The following is a 21,715-nucleotide window of genomic DNA, read 5'->3' on the forward strand; positions in this document are numbered from 1 at the left end:
TTATATTATTATTTATTTTATTTTATTTTTTTTTACATACTGTCACCCTAGCAGTACAGTGTCACCATGGTGACACTGTACTACTTTTGGGGGGTGATGAAGATTTTTTTTTTTTACACTGATTGCTTTTACACCCATATAGGATGTAAAAGCAATCATTTCTCTTTCTCTCTGTCTGCATTCTTGCAGCCATTGAGAACTACTGTGTGAGCTGTAAATGGTCACAGCTTGTCACATGGTACAAGGCTGTTGTGAATAGCCTTGTACCATGTGACCTCTGTGATCATTTACAGGTTTCACACGTAGTAAGCAATGATGTCAGAAGTGACATCTTGCTTACTACTTTGCATGTGATCACTGACTGGCCAATCAGTGATCACATGATCAAGACCTCTTACAGAGGTCCCGTCTGACAATCTGTGTTTCACTGTGTCCGGAAGACACAGCTGGCACTGGATCGTGGTGCTGCGCGCTCCCGGGGAGCACGCACAAGCATGGTGCGGGGAGGCCGTTTATAAACGGCCACCCGACCCTGCAGTGCCACCGTCCAGCCATTTATATACAATGGTTGGTCGGGAAGTGGTTAAAGCAAATAGACTGCACTCTGCAAATGCAGTTGCACTCATTTTCTCCAGTGCGTAGTAAATATGGTAAAGTTCTGCTGATTTCCATCATCCAATTATGTGCAAGCAAAAATGTTTTTTTTTTCCTTTCACCTGATTTGGTATTCTTTTCAAAATTAAGCTTTACAACACCATTTATTACTATACAGGATTTATATAGCAGTTTGCTCAGTGCTTTACAATATAAAGGGAGACAATACAGCAACAATACAGTTCAATACAAGAAAGGAGTGCAAGGAGTGCAACTGCACTTGCAAAGTGCACAGTCAATCTGCCTTTTGTAAATCATCCCCTCTGTCTCAAAGATTTATATGTTTTTGTGACCTCATGTAGAATGCATCAGGAGTTTAGACACACAAAATTGTGTAATGCACTGAAACAGTATGTAATTATGGAAGTACATAAGAAGTATAAGAGGTTAAAGACAGAAACCATCATGTTCCATATATAACTAAAAAAAACATTTTGGGTGGACTTGTGCTTTAAAAATTGGCAGGGCACAGGCTGGATGCTTTCAGCAATCCTATCCCTCTACTCCAACCCGTCTGCCAAAGTTTTAACTAACGGCACCCTTTCAAAACCTTTCCTCATATCCAACGGCACGAGACAGGGCTGCCCTCTTTCCCCCATAATTTTCACCCTACTCATCGAGCCGTTAGCATCTAAACTCAGAGATGACCCAACATTCACGGGAATTACTCACCTTAAAAAAGAACACAAAATCAGACTTTTCACAGACGACATCTGTTGATCACCAACCCCTATAAATCACTCTAATCGATACGTATACATCTCAAGAACTATGCTGATGTCTCTTACTACAAACGTAATGAGCCCAAATCCTCTATCTTAAATCTCTATACACCCGCTAAGACCCAGAATTTGCTGACTAAACATTACCCTTTCTCCTGGGAACACCACAACATCCCTTATCTTGCGATCAAACTCACTACCACAACTACCCAATTGTATGCTGTCAATTACAAACCCCTACTTGAAACCATCCCACAAGAACTTAAAAATCTACGTACATCAACTTTGTCGATAATGGAAGAGTAGCAACCTTAAAAATGTGCATATTACCCAAAATACTATATATATTCTGCACACTCCCCATTCCCATCCCCAGCACCTTTTTTTCCAAAATCCAAGCAATAATAGCCAAATTTATCTGGAACTCAAAGAAACCTAGATGCTCTACAAACTTCCTAATATGCCCAGCCTTTAAAGGAGGAACAGGCCTTCCACACATAAAATCATACTACAAGGCCACCCTACTAGACCAGCTCTTTTTCTGGTGGCACCCTACTAATGAAAAAACATGGACCACCATGGAAAACCCTCCTCAAATTCCACACACACTAGATAAAATGTTGTTTCTACCCCAAACGTCTCAAACCCTACCTTTATCTAAACATCCTTGTATACATTACATGCCTGGTATAACCTCTTAATTTCCAACAAGTCAGATTTAGATACTAAACGAATCCCTATGCCAATTTTCACCCTACACTTCATCACTCCCAATCTAAATCTGACTCAATGGGAAAATCAAGGCATAATCACATATTCAAGACATATATGCAAACCATAATTTAGACTCATTTGCCACCCTCCAGAAGAAATTCCACCTTCCTGACAAGGAAAACTTTACCTATATGCATATAGCGCGCTCTCTGCACAAAATAAATATACCAATCGAACTCACAATCCCTGCTACCACATACCAATTTTTATATAAGACACAATATCCAAAGAAAGGGATCTCGACCTTCTACACGCTCATAACCAAAACACAGTTTACACTTCACACTACCTCTCTAACCAACTGGGGAAAAAATTCTCCTTCACTCAATACACCCACACACCTGGGAAAGAACCTTCAACATCACCTATAAAGCCTCTAAATGTAGCTCCCACTGGGAAACATACCTAAAAAATCTTACACCAGTGGTATCTAATGCCTGTTAAACTCGCACTATATTACCCTCAACATTCAGCTACCTGCTGGAGACAGTGTGGAGAAACAGGATCAACTATGCATTTACTTTGTACATGTAAATCCCTCAAATCCTATTGGAACAAAGTCTTTCAACTGATCTCCTCAGTCACAGGAGTCCTGATGACCCCAAACCCCTCTCTGGCTCTCCTACGTATAGGAATAGACAAATTCCCTACAGACGCACGCACTATCATTATCCACATATTGGCAGCGACTAAAATTAATATCACTAAACTGTGGAAATCCACTAAAGCTCCCTTTCTTTCAGATCTCATATCTGACCTTAACCTCCAATGTGAGATGGAAAGAAGAACAGCTTTTCACAATTCTTCACACCTGAAATTCAAACTTCAGTGGTCCCGATGGTTACAAAATCCTAACTGTTCCATTAAATGATTACTACAAAATAATTCCATTATAAGACCTAAACACTTGACTGGTGTCTCCTTCTCCCCCCTTTTTCCCCTCATTATCCCGCCCCAATATTCCTACTCCAACAAGATTCACACTACCATAAACATACCTCTCATGTAAGAGCGACTCAAATCTACAACCTCCCCAAACAAGTGGTGGGGATCCTTCTTTCATATACCGACTATTATATTTGAATGTGAATCTTATTCATGCAAACCTTAATAAGCACTGTTTTGTATGTTGAAAAACCTTCAATAAAAATAATTGAATATAAAAATTGGCAGGGCATTTTAACAAAATTGTAGGCAGATAATAATATCATCTATCAAGCATTAAAATGCATAACAGCGTGGTAAAAATGTATAAAATGTAGTGGAAAGTTGCTATTACTACATAAAGGGTTAATTTCATAAAATTAAATAGGCTGTTTACTTTGCAAGGGGATTTTCTCCAGAGTTCAGTAAATGTTGTGAAAATTTGTGTTGCAAAGAATAACCACTCATATGCAAGGGAATTTAAAAAAAAAAAGTATTTTGCTTGCACACGATTTGATGATGGAAATCAGCACAGATTCACCTCATTTACTAAGCTAAGTGAAAATGGTCTTGCAACAAGAACAAGAACAGTCTATTTGCCTTTAGTATATCAACCCCAAAGTGTTTGTGGCAAAAGTACAGTCATCTCTGTTCATAATAAACTGTATGATCCTTCTAAAAAGATTACATTGCATTGTCCTTCTTTTAAACATTGAATTCTTTTTAAGTTGGCCAACACATGATCTTGTTAAGGTTAGATGAGGCATTTTACACATATAATGATGGACATTTATGACTGGCATCTCAGCAGAATGAGATCACTAGAGGTTTTACAAAAATACAATTCATACAGACAAACACACATAAAAATCTCTTAATATCCATTTGAGAATACAACAAATGTGCACCTAAAAACTTATATCAAAGTGTCTGTCAAATAAAAAGAAACAATTAATTTTCAGAATGCAACACTGGGATCCAGATCTAAGGTATTTAAAAAATATATATTGCAAGCCCTAGTCCTTATTTAATGATGTACCTGTGAAGTATCTTGGGAAAACTACAAAATGCTAGCAGATTTATTCATTAAATACTAATGATTAAATGAGACCTGTTAATTTTTATATACTTAACAGCAACTTGTCATTTGGAAAGCATTATCAGTTTGTTCAAGTTATTTTTAAAGGGAATCTAGTATTATATTAAAGTCATTAAACTTATTAAATTGCCTATTAGCAGGTAAGGTATTTGCATATACCTTGTGTTCTGTATGTTGCAGCTGTGGGTCCCTGGGATCTTCTGATCCCAGAGCACCATTTTAAAATTTGACCTGGTGCACAGATTGTAGCTCTGTCACTACCGAGGGCCCGAGGTCAGTAGGGGGCCCCATAAGATGCCCCTGGTACCTTTTTCATAGGCTTTTTTGAGTTTGGGCAAGGACACAGGGGCCCCATGATCCCCTATTGCCTGGGGGCCCCATGAGTTGTCAGTTCGCCCCTGGTTACTACCCATACCCCAGAATATGTGCTCTACAATAGGCATTTACGGAGTGTACATTGTATTGAGATTTGGAGCTGTATGAAGTTTCAATACCTATATTATCCATCATATTTTCTGTAATATAAAAAATGCCTGAATCACTAGAACAATTTACTACGTACACTTTTAAATTTATATAGACTTTAAAATGTGATTAATCAAATATCTAGATTATATAAAAGAGCTTTTGATGACATTCCTGCATAAAAGAGCTTCAGGAAGTTATGATAATTGAAGATATTTTGAACAGCCAAGACGTATACCTGTTTTGTTGCTTCAGGTGAAGATTAAAATGGTATACCCCACTTCCCTCCCCAAAAGACTGACAGTATTTACATATTTCTTTGTATTTCATTCCAATTAAATAAAAACAGTGAGTGACTATTGACAATGATCTCTAAAAAATTTCTGAATACAAATAGACCTTCTACATTATCCTTACAGTGGTATTAAACACTAAAATAAATTATTGCAGTTTACCAACCTTTAAATATTTTGTCTACATTAACCTTTTTTTAGGTTTTCCCCCTTTATTTTCACTTGATGATCTCTCCATTAACACACTTCCTGTCTTAAGATGTCCCCAATATGGATGGAGAAGCAAAAGAGATACCCTTGTACAGCAGCATTGTCAAACTGGGGAGAAGATAGTGTTATGTGTACTAGTAGATTTACATTGACTTGACTAACACATTTAAGTTGGAATCCAGATAAAACCTTTAAGTAGTTACAGCAACAGGCTTTTTGTATTCCCTTTATGATGAATATTTTAAATAAATGAATAAAAGCTGTTCATTGTAAGTACTTTATCAGTGTTAAGTAGTTTGTCTCAGCCCTCTAACTGTCACCTTTACTGGACAAAATTAAATAATAAAGTTGTCTCCATGCAGCCTTCCTCACTAAATACAGAAGCTAGCAGAGATATGTGTATCACCCACATATAATAAAAAAAATTAATAAAATTCATAATGTGAAATGACAACCCCCAAAACAATAACCATGCAAAAACACTATCAACACAGTGCATCCATGTCCACATACAGTACACTATGTTAAGTAGAACATAGTTTTCATCTAGATTGTATTACTTCAGCAAGTGTGTAAACACAACCTCCACCTTCACCATCACTCTTATGTGCAACAGATATGCTCACCAGAAGACGAGACCTAATCATGTAAGGACATCGTGTAGTAGCCGATCTGTAAAAAATCCTTCTAAGACCCTCCTCTGACTATCTCTACTGATAAATAGAATGAACAGTAGTCCAAGGTGAAAAAACAAAAATAGACTTGATCTAAGTAATAAGTCCCTTAAAAGAATACAACAATATCAAGGGAACTACTCTGGCCAAGCTCATCTGACTGTGCGTCATGATGTCAAACAGGGTGGAGGCAACATCTGATGTGTTGCATCACTTGGGTGGGACTTCATCAGAGATATCCTCCCACAATTTGTCAGATGTTGGCTCTGCCCCACATCAGACAGTTGGACGAGCTAGGCTGGAGAAGTTACCTTGATATAGTGGTGTTCTTTTAATGAACTTATCACTTAAATCAAGTCTAGTCTTGTTTTTTTTCATCTTGAACTACCTTGATATAGTTGTATTCTTATAGTGAAACCTGCCAATGCTCCTGTATTCATGAGTATGTTTTGAATTATGTGTGGAAAATGAACCGTTATGGATACCACTTAGATCCAGGTCTGTTTGTTTCTTTCATCTTGGAATTGAGGGAATCTACTGCTTTTTTATACATTGGCTGAGGCAGTTAGTTGAGCAGCAGGTCTTGAATTTTAACTACAACATTTTTTTTGGTAAATTTGGTAAACAGCCTTACACACCAATGAGCAGTCTATTGCCAGCTATGAGACATTTATGGAGTATAATGACAAGCCAGTCAGCCGATAAGCTGCAGTTGTTATACTTCCAAACCCTGTAACAAATCTGCCAGTTTAGAATAGAATGTGTGCTAAGTAATAGTGTTGGGAGAATGTACAGCATAGGTTCACAATAAATTAAATTAACAATATAGTAAAGATCTTTCTCCTTTGAAAGAGTACAGGTGTTAGTGAAAGACAGCAAATGAGACTTGATCCAGAACATTTTCGGAGAGTGTTCTTTATAAATGCATTGTTGAAAAGCAGTTTATGTGCACTGAATGATAACCTCTTCCATACCGAGCACTTTTACTCCCTTCCTGCCCAGGCCAATTTTCAGGTTTCAGCGCCCTCACACTTTGAATGACAATTGCGCGGTCATACAACACTGTACCCAAACTAAAATTTTATTATTTTCTTCACACAACTAGAGCTTTCTTTTAGTGGTATTTAATCACCACTGGGGTTTTTATTTTTTGCTAAATTAACAAAAAAAGACCGAAAATTTTGAAAAAAAAAATACATTTTTCTTTGTTTCTGTTTTAAAAGTTTGCAAATAAATAATTGTTCTTCATAAATTTAGGCCAAGATGTATTCTGCTACATGTCTTTGGTGAAAATAACCCAAATTAGGATGTATTTTTTAGTTTGTAGGAAAGTTATAGAGTTCACAAACTATGGGATAGATCTGAATATTGATCAATCCTGAAGTACTGACAGCCAATCTAATTTCTTGAGGTCTAAGAACATTAGAACAGTACAGATATCCTCCAAATGACCCCTTTTTGCAGAGTAGACAGTCTGACGTACTTCATAAGAGGCATGGCAAGTTTTTTGAAGTTGTATTTTTTTTGTCATAATTTTTTGGAAAAAAATTAAAACAAATATGTTCACTATTTTTTTTTACATACTGTCACCAGTGAAGTACAGAGTCATCATATAACTGGCATGGCAGTGATCAGGGACACTGGCTGGTGACTATGAAAAAAAAAATTAGAATTGTTTAAATTATTTTTACATTTTTTTTATTATTTTCTAATTATTTTTTTTATTTTTTTAAGATTTTTTTTCGTATTTCACTATGACCAAAGTAGTACAATGTTACCATAGTAACATTGTACTACTTTGGGGAAGTGACCAGTATTTTTTTTTTCTACACAATTTGCCTATAGCAAAGAATTACTTTGCTATAAGCAAACATTTACCTGAATGACATCGATTCATGCAGGGTTTTTTTTTTTTTGTGCTTAGCTGTGATTTGGCCACAGCTAATCACATGACACAGCTTGGCTGTGATTGGCCCAGCTTGTGCATGTGATCGCTGTGACCATTCACAGCTAGACACACTAGTATACAATGGATGGCATGAATGAAGCCATCCATTGTATACAACTGTCATGTGACCTGCTACGATTGGTCACAGCAGGTCACATGGTACGGGCAACGGGGTCGGTACTCGGATCTGTCATCGGCCGTGTTCGAGGTACACGGCCGGTGACAGTTCACGCCACTGCGCGGCTCTGCAGGCGCACAAACTGTGCATGCTCTAAAGGACACCATATGGCATCCACCCGGAAAGGTGAGGGTTTTTGCCGGCCGCCATTCGGCCATAGGTCGGGCAGGAAGAGTCAGTTGGAGTAGTATTGTGAAAGAGTCAGTTGGAGTAGTATTGTGAAAGAGTCAGTTGGAGTAGTATTGTGAAAGAGTCAGCTGGAGTAGTACCTGAATTCAAATAGTTTTGTTGTAGGTGCTAGCCATAAACACAAACCTCCATGCAACAAATCTGAATCCCAGTCCTCTCCACATTTGTTGTTGCATATCACAATGAGAAAATAGACACATGGAAAAGTGATGGTAGAAAAAAAGACCAAATAGTGCATCAAATCTGCCCCTTTTTTATCATTCATATTTTTAAAATTGTATTTGTTTGTGTATAGATTTGTGTTTGTTTAAAGCATGTTTGAATCCATGTATTGTTGATGGGCTCACTACCTCTGCTGGAAACCTATTTCAAGTTTTAACTACTCTTTAAGTGAACATACTTTCTAATATTAATCTTGGATTTTCCTCCTGCTAGTTTATGGTCATATCTTGATCTTCATATTGAAAATACTGCCCTCCTGAATCTTATTCACACCTTTTAATATATTTAATGGTTTTGAACTTGGGGGTTATTTACTAAAAATGCATGGTGAAAAATCTGGTGCAGTTCTGCATATAAACCAATCAGCTTCCAGGTTTTATTGTCAAAGCTTAGCTGAACAAGCTGAAGCTAAATCTGATTAGCTACCATCTATAGCTGCACTAGATTCGGAGTGCACCAATTTTAATAAATCTACCCACACATCTCCCTTTTCCCTTCTTTTCTCCAGACTGCACATATAACATAGTGCTTTGGGTGCTTCCTTCTCTTCTTCAAATACCTGAAGAAAAACAAAATATGCCTAAAACTTTACACTGTTTCTTACACAGCCATATACAATTAAATGGAATAATGTTGTCATGTGGTGAACTATGGGATTCAATTTTCTTCAGTGAATGTAGCACATATGCAGAAAACACAATTTGCAAGAAGATAGAATTGAATTAAAAAAGATGACATATGTAGACACAATGGTAAAATAATTTTAAATAAGATATTTAAAGTTTTGTACCATTTAAACATTAATATGGCCCTGTTGTAAAAATGAAATATTTTAACCTGTAAAGGAGTAGCTTATATATCTTCACCTACTTCCTGCACTGGTGAACACCACTCCAACAAAGATGAATCCTCAATTGGTGCCTTCTTTAGAGACAAATACGTCTGGGGCTGATCATAGCGACCAAGCCCCAGTGGTCGGGGTAAAACGCATCAGAGGGCATAACCAGTATGGTGGCTGAGGCCATTCCTCAACATTGGACTCCTGAGGTTGGTTGACTAACGTCTATCCCTTCACTTGTATTGGCTGACACTGGGATCATTCGGACTCATGCTCCCCTCTTCTCACTTGCTGGTGGGGTGATCCTTTTCCTTCCATCCATAACAAGGAGCGGCACCATTAGACTATATCCTAGTCTTCTGATATGCTAAATGACTGCTCTTGCCAATCTCCATGTCAGTACAGGACACATTTGGGGTTATTTACTAACACTGGAGCATTCAAAATCTGCAACTCTGCGTAGACACCAAGCAGCTCCTAGATTGTATTGTCAGAGCTTAATTTAACAAGTTGAAGTTAGAAGGTGATTAGCTACTATGCACAGCTGCACCAGATTCTGAGTGTATCAGTTTTAGTAAATCCCCCCATTAGTGACATGGAGTTCAGTGGTAGTAACCACTGAGCTCAGAAGGTTACCAGGATGTGATGTTACTAAAATGAAGTATTCAGCATTGAAATTCCCTTCATTGGAGCAGCATTTGGGGACACAGTTAGGGGGAAAGGTGAGTGTTTACTCTCCTAATTTACAGTTAATGTTTGTTTTGAGCTTCGGTTTTGATAAAGGGTTACTTTAAAAGTTATTTTGAATAGCTTTTAAATATATTTTGCTGTGCGTATGCAGTATATCCCTGAGATTCATACTTTATATTTCTAGCCCTGCTTAATATTTTATTCTTGAAATTAGCTATTTTGCCGCTTCATGAAAAATTAAAATGTGGTTGTCCAAAGCAACATTACCATCAACATTTTAAAGTAAGTGCCTTTTATGTTTAGTATAGGAAATTCTTTGGACTTTATCATTGTGTCTTGTATTGCATGGTGAAAAAAAACTGAGAGCAATGTGTTTCTGTTTACTCAGTAGGAAGCCGGTTATCAATTAATTAACAAATTATATGTTAAACTGCTTTGGGAGACAGAAAATTACTTACCGATGAGTTTATACTTTAAATTATTTTAAGCTTATGTAGCAGATGTAGTTCTTTGTAAAGTCCAGTTTAGCCATAATTAAAACTATTTCAATGAATACTTTAGTTGAAAAGATATGCATTGTGATTTGATTACTGTGCTGAGATGCTCAGCTGGAATTCACTAAATACAAGAGCTAAAATCATGCTAAATGTCATCCAGTGATTCTTTTCAATGATATATGACAAAGAGGATTGAAAAGTGGTGATAAGAATGTCAGAGCATGGCGAGAAATATTCTACTTGAAAAAGTAGTAAGAAGATTATTAATTATATGAACTGTGAACCTCATCCGCACCACTCATTTATAACATAATTATGTTAAAATTTACGTAGGCAAATAAATAATGTTATTAAGATGCAATAAAGTTTGTTCTCAACAGTCTAAATGTGCATCTTTGCCTCCGCTATATACAGTATATTAAAAAAAAAAAAGCTAAAATGTGGATCTCTATGCGTTGTATAAAACTGAATTTCATATTCTTACATCATAGCTATCACCAATTTAGGAATTTTGACCATTTGTCATTGCATATTGATCTTCCACTTGGCCACTCAACAAAGACAGATGGTTGACTGTACTGAGCAATCTGTGCTTGTTAAGGTGCACTTACATTAAGCTTTTGGAAAAGCCAATTTTGGGAGTTTGAAAATAAATATTTGCCGTGTTACTATTACAGACTATTGTTTTTTATTTATTGCTTTGTTTAAAAAAAAATCACCGTATATAACCTATAGGAACATAACAACATTTGGGCATTGTTTTCTGCTACAGCAAAAAAATAGATTTCAGTTATAAATTTTCACCTGCACACTCTGTAAATGAATGCCCTGGCCTGATCTGACCTTTTCTCATCAAATGAAAACAGCCCTGTATTTGAAACATTGTGCACAGCTTTACCATAAACATTTGTGGTCTTAAATGATTATGGACACACCAGCCTATTGTAATATACACAATAAACAACAGCAGACACAGCTGAGAGCTCGATTTCTATAAAACATGGAAGAATGTCAGCAAACACAACATTTAAGGAAACCACAAGCAGTGTAGTGTAACTTTACTTGTGACTACTACTTCACAAAATTGTATTGTGGGTAACTTTTCATTTGCTCTGACTATTCTACATACAGTATATGAAAGGTGTATTAGCTTACTGTGAAGACACTATCCCCTTTACTGATTTTAGTGATATTATATTGAGATGAATTACAATTCTTTTCTTGTCTCTTCCTGTTTTCATTCAAATGCATGCTTTCTTCTATTTTTTTATATGGGTTATTATATGTGCACAGAAAAAATGATTGCAACAGCATATAATGCTTTCAGTTTTGTGTGGTGTAAGTGAATTTTAGTCAAAACACCTTTTTTAAAGTTGGTTCATACTTATTTCATTTGAATTTTTTCTTAACCTTTTTTAAGTCACGTAAATATGAAATACTATAAGTCCAAAAGATTCTAAATATATACCTCTTGGTTTTGGTTCTTGGAAACACAACTTAAATTGTTACATGTCTCAAGAAAATCTAAATCAGAATTGACGACCTGTGAATAACAGTTCAAAGTATGCTGAAACACTTAATGTTTAACATTATGTTTCCATTAACACATTACCCTACAGAAGTTACCATTTTTTTTTTCTGAGTCTAAAAGAAACTTTCATTCATAAATCACCTGCCTTTTAAGAAACAATTCTGTGAAAGTGGCTTTGTGATGAGAGCAATGTTGGTTTACGAACATACATACTATCAGAAATATAATGTGCAATAAGGCAAAGAAGAATTAAGAACACATTTCAGCAGATAAACCATATAGGTTGTTGTCCTCTTGGTTTTGGTTCTTGGAAACACAACTTAAATTGCTATATGTCTCAAGAAAATCTAAATCAGAATTGACGACCTGTCAATAACAGTTCAAAGTATGCTGAAACACTTAATGTTTAACATTATGTTTCCATTAACACATTACCCTACAGAAGTTACCATTTTTTTTTTCAGAGTCTAAAAGCAACTTTCATTCATAAATCACCTGCCTTTTAAGAAACAATTCTGTGAAAGTGGTTTTGTGATGAGAGCAATGTTGGTTTACTAACATACATACTATCAGAAATATAATGTGCAATAAGGCAAAGAAGAATTAAGAACACATTTCAGCAGATAAACCATATAGGTCATTGTCCCAAAGGTTACATGCATGCCATTTAGAAATTGGATGAAAATAAAAGGCTTTGGAAGGAGAGTATAGTGCTGACAATCAGAGAGAATCAAAGTGTGACCTGAGGGAAATACTGAATTTCTGTACATACTCTGGTTGAATGTATAAATAAGTCCTTCGTTTGAAGCACATCATTTTTAAAAGATATTACGGTCACAGAATAGGATTTCGGCGATTAAAGCAATTGATGGTAGTGCAGTGAAGAATACACAGTAAACAAGTATGATTATGAAATAGCTTACTAATTTCCGTAGCTATGATGCTAAGATTATGCCACTGGGATATTTCACGGTCCAAGGGTTTTGCAGTATAAATTGATCCATTTCCTGAGTGTATATTAAAAATTCTGTCAAGGTCAGTATGGCGATCCAGAGAAAATCTTGTAGGAAAAAAATATTTATGAGATATTTTACTATTATTATAATTACAGTTTAGGTATTTATAGACAACATATAGTTACATCTTATCTTGTTATGTTAGTAAAATGCTGTATTTAATGGTGAGTGTTGTCAAATGATCATTCTATGCTACACTAAATTGCTGATCTGAAACAGTACTGCATAAATAAGAAACAGAAAGGAAAGATAGAAAAAAAAGAAGAGAAAAGAAAAGTATAATAAAAGAAAAGCTTCCTTGTCACATCTGCAATAAATTAACCTTTACATGCAGTATGATATAAGCGTACATGTCATGTATTATTCATTTTTTTGTTATTGTAACTGACTCCTTGTTTGCTGTGGGGATAGTCAGTCAGTCAGCTGTTGGCTTATGTCAAGAAAATGAGGACAGAGACTTCAGTTTCTTCTTATAAATATTGTCTGTTATTTCTGGTCTAATAGATGATGAATGGCCACAGATGACAAAGACTCTGTCCCTTAAACTTGAACAAAGATTTGAGAGCACAGTGAATATGTGAAAAGCAAAGCTTTAGAATATTTGAAGAAACATTCTTTGCTCTGAGCCAGTGTAGTCCCTGTACTTCTCATATGCAGCAATATCTCAAGTTGTATCTTTTTCATCTCTTTATACATTTACAGAAGTTAAGCTGGAATATAAAATATGTACATGATATATTGAGTATGTGATGCTATATTTTGAATTTTCTTTGCGTTTTCTTGTTTTTAGTATTGAAATGCATTATTGATGCCTGTTTAATACAGAGGGGAATTTGTAAAGGGACACCCTTTAGAATTCTGTCAGGGCAAGGCGCAGAAATTGTCAGTGCTTACACCCTGATTCATATACTCATCAGAAACAGGTACATGAACCTGTCAGAGCCTTACACTGAAATTTGAGGGGTAAATTCATAGGCATCCTTTTGAATGCTGGCAGGCTACCATTGTCTAAAATTGTCAGTGTTTTCACCCAATGTGTCTACCTATCAGATATATGAGGCTTTAAGGTCAGAGTGTCCATTCTGGACAGTCCTTCATTGAGATGCTCCCTCCCTCCCCAGTCACAGTGCCTAGCACACTGACAGGCTCAGGGCTAAGGAGTTTTCTAGTGAGGGTGGGCAGAGCCTTATGGGGAACTGAGAAATTAGTTCCCCATCAGGGCTGCCTGAATGTTAATTGATATAATACAGCAGTGGGCAGATTCATAGCTGCTTTTCAGTCCAGTAGCAGATTTAGTATCTGCCCATTGCCATATGCTGCCAGTCAAAAGTAAAGTGAGCCATATGGGGGACTAGTCTTTTAGTTTCTTATCAGGTTCCACCCACCCATTGACTCAAGTTATCTCCTGAATATAGGCATCTCCATAATTGTGTAAGGACATCACTATTATCTGGGGCCAGGGATAGAGCATTTTTCCAGCACAGGCATGCCCCATTTAGAACACTAGCATACTTCTGTACTCCATCTCAGATCTAGTCCTAATTACCACTGATTTCCTAATCTGCAGTTTGGCAGTATCTCTATAAGAATCTGTCAATGACATAGCAAAATTGTATTAACCACTTCAAGTTCGGACACTTTCAGGGTGCTGGTATGGCATATGGCAGTGATCAGAGTGTTTGTTTGGGGTATGGTGGTGATCAGGACATTGGTATGGTGTATGGCAGTGTTTTGTTTGCACTGGGACAGGTGACAGGGTATCCCTGCATTATTTATTAATGATATTCTGGGGCAGTGATCAGGGATACAGGGGCACTAAACTGGGGCACTGGAGTGGCTGGCAGGCTGCTGTACACTCACGCACTGCAAGATTGCTTCTCTGTGCTCTCACACTGAGAGCAGAGAAAAGCAATATTTACTTTCAGTTTTATTGTTTACTATGTCAATGCTGTGATTGGTCACAGCAGCCACATGGTAAAACACCACGTGATTGTCCAAACACAGCAGTAATGTGATACATCAATCACTGGGCTCCGGGGTGCATGTTCTGTGAGCTGTGCACAAGCCATCGATGAGTGCTGACATATAGGAATGTTAGTCCTCATCATCGCTGCTTCCCGTCTGTCATCTATGTGGAATGGGCAGATGGGAAGAGATTAAAGTGGTCATGATTAGTGCTCTCTGAATGTGTTGCATGTGTTGGTAATGTTATTGAAAATGAAGCAAATGACTGCCTGAATTAGGCACAGGTAGTTCTAAAGAAAACTACCACTTTTAAAGTATCTACTATTAGTTGAATTTAGTTACTGCTTTATTGAATTCTCCTGAATGGGTTTGATTTAAATAAATAAAAACTATTACATTTCCAAAGTGATTGTTCACTTAAGCTGGGTATACATGTATCAAAATGTGGCTGTTTTGACAGGAACCAGACAAATTTTGATGTATATGTACCACTCCTGTTCAACAGAAGCTGATTATTAGGTTGGTTTCCGTTGAACAGTCCTGCTGTAAAAAACAGCATTTGATCAGCCACTGCAGCCAATGGCCAGTTGGGATCTGTGTATTCTGACAGGGGAATGCCCCCCCCCCCCCCCCCATGAGAATACAATAGTGCAATGGGAGACATCTCTGCATTCACATCACTTGTGTAGTTTCAGGATTTAGTTGGTATACCCACCTTTAGGGTAGTAAATATAGCATTTTTCACTTTGAATACCCAATTATGTTTAAGTAAAAAAAAACGGTATTTTTGCTTTCATATAACTGAAGGGAACTCATGTTTACTGTATTTATTCAGATAAGTAAACATTTACTTTGCTGGGTAATTAAGAAATTGTCACTAAAACTCCTCAATTAGCAGCAGAATTTAGCATTCAATTAACGATGTAGAGGTCACAATTATGAAATTAAAAATATCTGAACGTATATTGCCAAAATTCATGATTCCAGCTATTGATGCTTTTTCTTAAAGGCACAAGTTTTTAATCCAACCAATTAAAGTGAGTTATTCTCAAAGGTGCATTTAGTTAATAGGAAGACATAGAACAGATTCTTCTTTTCCACTTCTTTAAACAAACATCTGTTCTTTGTAAAATGTACAGCTACTAGTATTTGAATATCTATTCTGGGACTTTTGGCAGTTTTTACCATTTCTACATAGTTGTGCTTATTAAATGCATACACAATATGAATGAGTTACCTAAGTGAAAGAAAGTGTGCTCACCTCACATACTCAATTCTACTGTAGCCTCCCTAGTGGTTTGATTATGTCCATATTTCTGTTCTCAAAGCGGTACATTTTTTTGCATGGAAATATGTATTTTTTTATTATAGGCCTGTAATTTTTAGGAATAACTCACTGAAATCTCTCTGAACAAGAGTCTAGTAAACATCCCAGGTATGTTAAAATTTGAAACACGAAATCATAAATTATAATTTAATAAATAATAATAAAAAATAATAATATAATGATAATAAATTTAATTAAATAATATAATCAAACCAAAAACACTGAAATTTGAAATATAGCGCCAAGTTCACACATCACTGAGCAAAGTCGCAAAATTGTTTTCAGTGTCTGATGATGAATTTCCCCACGAATCATTATCACTCAATTCTGCAAGTGGTTCTGATTTACTATCGCTGTTCTCTAGCTGATCTAAAACCGCTTTTGACCTAAAGGGATGCTTTTTGGACACCATGGACGTTTCTCAGTTTCCAGGCAGAAAGAACAGTCAGGGCACAGGACAAAGCACTCGGGACAAAATGTATGTGAAATGGTTTGATACAGTAATGTTTTACTATGTGATTTTAGTTAATGTGACTTTTACAACTTTCAAATTTCCCGCCAGTTCCGTCCCCCATACGTCCTGACGTCGCAGGGGACGGAACCCAGAAGACAGATGTTAGCATCCGCCGGAGGACATTGCCAGGGACACTGCAGGAGGGACATCGCGGGAGCGCAGGACAAGGTAAGTGCAGAAGAGATCCTGGAGCAACGCTGCAGGGTATTCCCGAGTGTAGCTCGGGGTTACCGCTTGTGGTGCTGAAACTTTACCCCAAGCTACACTCGGGAATACCGCCAAGGAGGTTAAATTATGTAAAAAAAAAAAGACTTCCCTTTATGTAAAAGGATGTTTGATGCAAAATATATAATACATTCACAAGACTGAGTTTGAGCTCTGCAGTCGCTTTGCAGGTGTTTTCTTATTCTGGGCCACAATCCTGCGCAATGTCCTTTTGTCTCTTTTAGTCAGTTGACCATATCAACCATGTTTATGCTTATCAGACTATGTTTTCCTGGAAACTGTATATGCCTTCATAATCACTGATATGGTACCTTGCGACACAGCAAATAAATTGCCAACTTCAGTCACAGAGACACCAGCTAAGCAGGCACCAACATTTTACCAATTTGCCCTCTTTGGAACTCAGTTAGCCCAGACAGTATTAGCAGTGCATGCAGTGAATGATGAAAGTGAGGCTTACCACCTGTTAGCCAGATGTCTCATCACACAGCAGAAGCAACAGAATAATACATCACTTCCACTTTCAACGCAAAACATGTAATCACTTTCACACCTGCAAATCGTGTAGTGTTTCCATTTTTTTTCCCTAACTCCTCAGTATAAAGGAAAAGTAAACCAAATTATACCTTATAGGGCTTGATATGGTGTCAGGATCTCTTGCCATTACAGTTCCAATTATTGTTCCTAATTCAATGTCTTCATGCACTTTAAACATATAGGTAGATCTTCCAAACACAGGAGGCTCATCGGCATCTTCTACTGAGATTTTCACAGTTGCAGTGTCTTTAAACGGACCAAGATAGTGAAAATGTGGATCCACATGTGCATTTTCTACTTCCACTTTTAAGGTGTAAAGCCTTTTACTTTCATAATCCAGTTTCTGTTTGGAAAAAAAAGATGTGATATTATATACTTGGAAAACATTTGTGTGCTACGGACTGTATGTTAATTTTACATTTTGAGATTTTCAGGATTAGGTTTACTACTTTTTGTAAAATTGGTAACAAAGAAACATTAACATTTCTGAGCAGGGGCGGACTGAGAACTCATGGGGCCCCTGGGCAATAGGGGATCATGGGGCCCCTGTGTCCTTGCCCAAACTCAAAAAAGCCTATGAAAAAGGTACCAGGGGCATCTCATTGGGGCCCCCTACTGACCCCGGGCCCTCGGGCAGTGCCCGAGTTTCCAAATGGTCAGTCCACCCCTGTTTCTGAGATAAAGCAACTACATTTATTTTGTAGTGTAGACATGGAAATACATCCACAACACCTTTTTTTATAGGTTTCTGACATTGAAATGAGCAGTAAGCAATTACAGTAGGCCTGTCAAGAGCGAAATTCAGGGGATGTCTAGGCGGAACTTCTATTAAAAATGTTAGTTTCCTGGTTGTTATGCTGACCTCACAAATGTTGTTGTTGGCCAGAAACAAACATTCAAAAGTCAGAACTCCTTCTAATAATATAATATTTTGGACAAGTGACTAAACCAGTATTAAAACATGAGGTTTAGAATGACACGCAGATAACTAGCATTTTAAGGAGAGGCCAGCATTTATCTTTCTTTTAACAGGTTTTCTATAATTACACAATACCATAATCAAAATCAACCTAATTTCTGCTGTAATTAAAGCTGAACAATGCATTTTAATCAGTACTAGATTTATTAACAGCTGCTAAAGAAGAAAGAAATCTAAAGCAGTGCTGTGTGATAATTGCACGAGGTATTAATTTTAATATTCATTTTAAGATAGAAACTGGATTAAAGCATTACTTTACCAACATTAGCTTATTTGTACATGAACAATTTATACTGTATTTGTACTTCAGTGGCTGCAAGACTGGAAATTACATTTTACTGGCATGTTTTCTTTAGCTCTTTCAACATTAAAAGAGAAAGAGAAAATGTGTGTGACTGTTCTCTTTAACCACTAGCCTACAGGACACTTATACCCCCTTCCTGCCCAGGCCAATTTCCAGCTGTCAGCGCTGTTGCACTTTGAATGGCAATTGCACGGTCATATAACACTGTACCCATATGACATTTTTATTATTTTTTTGTGACAGGTAGAGCTTTATTTTGGTGGTATTTAATCACCTCTGGGTTTTTTATTTTTTCTTAAACAAACCAAAAACCACTGAAAATTTTGAAAATAAAAATGATTTTTCTTAGTTTTTGTTATAAAATTTTGTAAATAAGTGATTTTTCACCTTCACTGATGTGCGCTAATGAGGCTGCAGTGATTGGCACTGATAGGCTGCACTGATGGACACTGATAGGTGGCACTGATGGACACTGATGAGGAGGCACTGGTAGTTGGCACTGATGGGCATTGACAGGCATCACTGATGGGCACTGAAAGGCAGCACTCATATATGGCACTGATAGGTGGCACTGATAGGCGGCACTGATAGGCGGCACTGACTGGCACTGTTAGGCGGCATGGATAGGCAGCACTGATGCGTACTGATATGCAGCAATGATGCACTGATATGCGGCACTGACTGGCACTGATAGGTGGCACTGATTGGCAGCACTGATCGGTGACACTGACTGGCATTGATAGGTGGCACTGACTGGAACTGATGGGTGACATTGAAAGGCAGCTCAGATGGGCACTGATATGTGGCATTGATGTGGCACTGATGGGCACTGAAATGTGGCACTGATGTGGCACTGGCAGGTGGCACGGATGAGCACTGAGAGCTGGCACTGATGGACACTGACAGGTGGCACTGCGGGGCTACACAGATCATCAGGGCACACTGATCATCAGTGACCTGATGATCTGTGTACATGTCCCCTCCGAGGAATGCCGATTACCAGCTTGCCTCTCCTCACGACCTGTCAGCGTGACAGCTCGTGGGGAGAGAAATGCTGATAACCGGGATTTCCTTGTTTACATGTGATCGGCTGTGATTGGACACAACTGATCACATAACCGAGCCAACATCTTCGGCTCTTTCTGAGGATCGGTGACCCGCTGTGTCCGAGGGACACAGCGCACCGCCGATCGCCGCACTGCGCACTCCGGGAGCATGCGTGGTTAAAATGGGAGGACGTCATAGGACGTCCTCCCAGAACGAGAGAACCACCTTGCGTCCATCACATTACTATACGGCAGGCAGGAGGCGGTTAAAGACACCAGCCTGACACACAATGCATATGGACTAGTATTTCATAACTAGAAGGTAATACAATGTGCAGACTTCCTTTTATTCTAACTGCATTTCATACTGTATGTCCATCAGCATTCCAAAAATGTATTTCTTTTAACACTTCAGCAGCTATTCAGTCTTGTAGAAATGAGTCCAAATGCCTAGTCTGGCAACCTTGAGTTTTTGAGTGGTGGCCCCACAGACTTAAGTTTGCTGATTGGAGGTGGGTGGGGTTTTTTTTTGGACTATCCCTCACAACTACTATCTTATCCATGTCTATCCATGGGACTACTGTTTGGCTATTTGGCATGAACAGAAGAGTATTTTGGCATCTTACTCAGACTTTACATGTTTATTCTGCCACAAAATTAAAATCTCAATCTTTTTTTTTTTTACTATGGGACTTTATTTCACTCTAAATAAAGATGTTTTATTTTATTTTTTAGAGCAAGAACAAGACTGGATACAATGTACCAGCTTTTTATCTGCCTATTTTCATCTCTAGTTTGCTTGTTTCATTAAGTGGGCAAGCTTGGGCCCTGGATGTAAAATATAAAAATTAGAAGGGAAGACCGCAGTTGTTTTTAGTATCTGGAACATTTTATTCCTAGATTTTATTCTTAGATTCATCAAGGAATGTTATCAGATCTGATGATATTTATTTTGTACCCTTGGTATGTGATAGTGCAGCTTAATAAATAAGGCCTATAGTCCACATTTTCTAAGTGTTCATTTATAAAGCTGGTATTTTTCATTATCATCAGATGTCATATATAAAACATGGGACACTTTAGACATACTGTACAGTTAGCAGGATAAAGAAAATAAATAGTGCTGAAACTGCACCTTAAATGAGAGGTCAGGAGGTCTGGGCATTTTAACACCAAATTTGAAAAGATAATTTGAAATGCAATATCACCTTAGGACACATGAAGGGCAAAATAAAAGTGCCTCTTCAAAGGGATTCTTGTTAATTACCTATGTGGTGTCACTGACTCAGGGAAGCAGTGAAGTCACCCTTTTGGTCATGTGACAGTTCTCAGACCAAAAGATTGGCTGCTAGACTGAGTACTTTCACAGGGGAGCAGATCACATGCTTCCACATACCCAGGAACTGGGATGAAGAAGGGATTGGCAATGGATAAGCAGTTAAGATTTAAATGAGTAGGTCAGGGAGGCTTTGCTGAGACTTTGTCCTGCATGGAGTTGGTAAACATGGAGTTGAATGAGAAAGCTCCTTACATCAGAACATAACATAACAAAGGTAATGTTTGAACTAATATCAAACAATTGATATTCAAACAAACAATCAAACAATTCAGGGATAGGATACCACTCTAAAACAAACAGGTGCCTCATCTACCAGGGAATTCCCTGTTGGAGGGTTTGCTTACTTTGGGTGCTTGGCATGGAAAAGGTCCCCCAATCAAACCAGACCGGGGGGAAACTCACCACACTGTTGTAGTGTGCTGTGGGACTCAAAATCCTTTATTATTTGTTTGGAATCCATTGTGTTTGTTATACATTTGGTATACTTTTTAATTTGTACAAATAAATATTGATATTTTAATGAGTTAATACGTTGCCTTCAAAATCCCATCAAGA

General features: G+C 37.5%; 1 protein-coding gene across 1 annotated transcript in view; it reads right to left on the reverse strand.

Moving 5' to 3' along the window:
- LOC149463730 (cadherin-10-like) overlaps nucleotides 1–21,715 on the reverse strand; it is a 590,257-nt gene that overhangs the window by 50,656 nt on the left and 517,886 nt on the right. Inside the window, exons 7-8 of the mRNA XM_089674841.1 lie at nucleotides 17,582–17,835; nucleotides 12,832–12,968 (exon numbers count right to left, since the gene is read on the reverse strand). Coding sequence (XP_089530967.1) covers nucleotides 12,832–12,968; nucleotides 17,582–17,835 — 391 coding nt within the window. The remainder of the gene's footprint in view (nucleotides 1–12,831; nucleotides 12,969–17,581; nucleotides 17,836–21,715) is intronic.

Source organism: Staurois parvus, unplaced genomic scaffold (genome assembly GCF_062004578.1).
Source record: "Staurois parvus isolate SC_StPar_1 unplaced genomic scaffold, SC_StPar_1.0 ptg000153l, whole genome shotgun sequence".
NCBI lineage: Eukaryota > Metazoa > Chordata > Amphibia > Anura > Ranidae > Staurois > Staurois parvus.